At 45.9% G+C, this 1,465-nt stretch overlaps 1 protein-coding gene across 1 annotated transcript in view; it reads right to left on the bottom strand.

The window, feature by feature from the left end:
- Positions 1-1,465, bottom strand: part of gfra4a (GDNF family receptor alpha 4a) — a 30,220-nt gene that overhangs the window by 24,638 nt on the left and 4,117 nt on the right. Inside the window, exon 2 of the mRNA XM_008278963.1 lies at positions 1,016-1,317. Coding sequence (XP_008277185.1) covers positions 1,016-1,317 — 302 coding nt within the window. The remainder of the gene's footprint in view (positions 1-1,015; positions 1,318-1,465) is intronic.

The following is a 1,465-nucleotide window of genomic DNA, read 5'->3' as shown; positions in this document are numbered from 1 at the left end:
CTTTTTAAAAACTACATTTGCAAAATGGACATGCAGGCTCCACAAATGCATTGAAAAAAGACTAAAAATTAAGATTCTTCTGCAAAAAGAAACAAATCTAAAGACACAGAAAGGACAAAAAAAAAAAAAAACAAACTCTGTGGACTAATTTGTTTGACTATTTAACAGAAGTCCATATGGTGAGCAGGAACACGGATCTGAATGGCGTCCAAAGCCTTCGTCAGTGTTGCACCATATGAGAAAGGTTATTCCTGCTTTTTATTTTTTTCAAATGACTTTTTATTTTCCATGCAGATGCACTCCTCTACAAAATTACTCCAATCATTCTGCAGAGATTAATTCTTTCCAGACAGAGTTATTCGAGCCATCTGCTGAAAATTGCTGGTGAAAAAAAAAATAATTCTTCATTTCGCAGTATATGTCACAAAAGAACAAAATATCACAATGTCAGGGTTTTTTTTCCCCTTCCAATACATTGCAGCACTATTTTTTAATAAAGAATGCCTGTTGTTGCGTCTAGACGGTGCATGTGTTCTGCCTCACTAATATCTGCTGCACGCTCCACTCCGGAAGGAACGAGCTTGAACTATACTGCGTGTTTTATCTGTGCGTTATCTCCGTGTCAATTCCTTTAGATCCGCACTTGACTTCCAGGATATTCGCGGCGTTGTCGGCCGCGCTCCGGTTGTTTTGAGCGGCAAATGTGCCAGATGTGAATGTAAAAGTGTGACAAATAACGGGGTTCGGTGTAGGAAATGACAATGACAGCGTAAGGCATCTGAAGTAAGCACAAAAGTGATAAAAATACAATGAGTGTGGGTGGAACAAAAGGCATCAGGGCTTCACTTTTAACTATTTTTGACACAATAATCACTCTTTTCATTTTGAGGCTGGAATCTACTGTTGAGCTGTCTGGAGGCGGGCGGCTAATTCGTGTGTAATGGGCGGCACACGCTGGATAATCCCAATAACACACTGTACCTGCAAGCCGCCCACCTCTCGGCAGCGCTCTTACCGTGCAGCACGGACTGGTGCAGGCTCCAGTAGATGCTCAGGCAGTTCTTCTCCTTCTTCATGCCTCGTTTACATTGGCAGCCGTGCAGCGGGGTGGACAGCAGGGCCGTCATGGCGTTCTCGCACTGGTTCCGCGCCCCGGGCCCCAGCTTCACGCTGCCGTCCCCGGCCACGCACTGCCTGAGGGTGCGCAGTCGCGGGCTGCAGGTGTCGTCGCTGGAGCAGGTGTCTCCGGCGCGAAGGCAGTCCCTCCCACCCGCAGAGAGAGCCAGACATGGGACTCCTGCAAGACAGAGAGACAGAGGGACAGGTCAGAGTCGTGCTGCAGCCTCGCAACGCCCATCTGTGCATGTGTTTGCTTTGTTTTGCAGGTTGAGAGTAAATAACAAGGATTTTGTTGTTTTAATTTATGGAAATCCATATTAACCTTCTGAATTCAAAGCAGTTTCTT

Source organism: Stegastes partitus, unplaced genomic scaffold (assembly GCF_000690725.1).
Source record: "Stegastes partitus isolate 25-593 unplaced genomic scaffold, Stegastes_partitus-1.0.2 Scaffold139, whole genome shotgun sequence".
NCBI lineage: Eukaryota > Metazoa > Chordata > Actinopteri > Pomacentridae > Stegastes > Stegastes partitus.
Note: the sequence above shows the minus strand (reverse complement) of the source record. Positions and strands in the feature narration are given on the sequence as shown.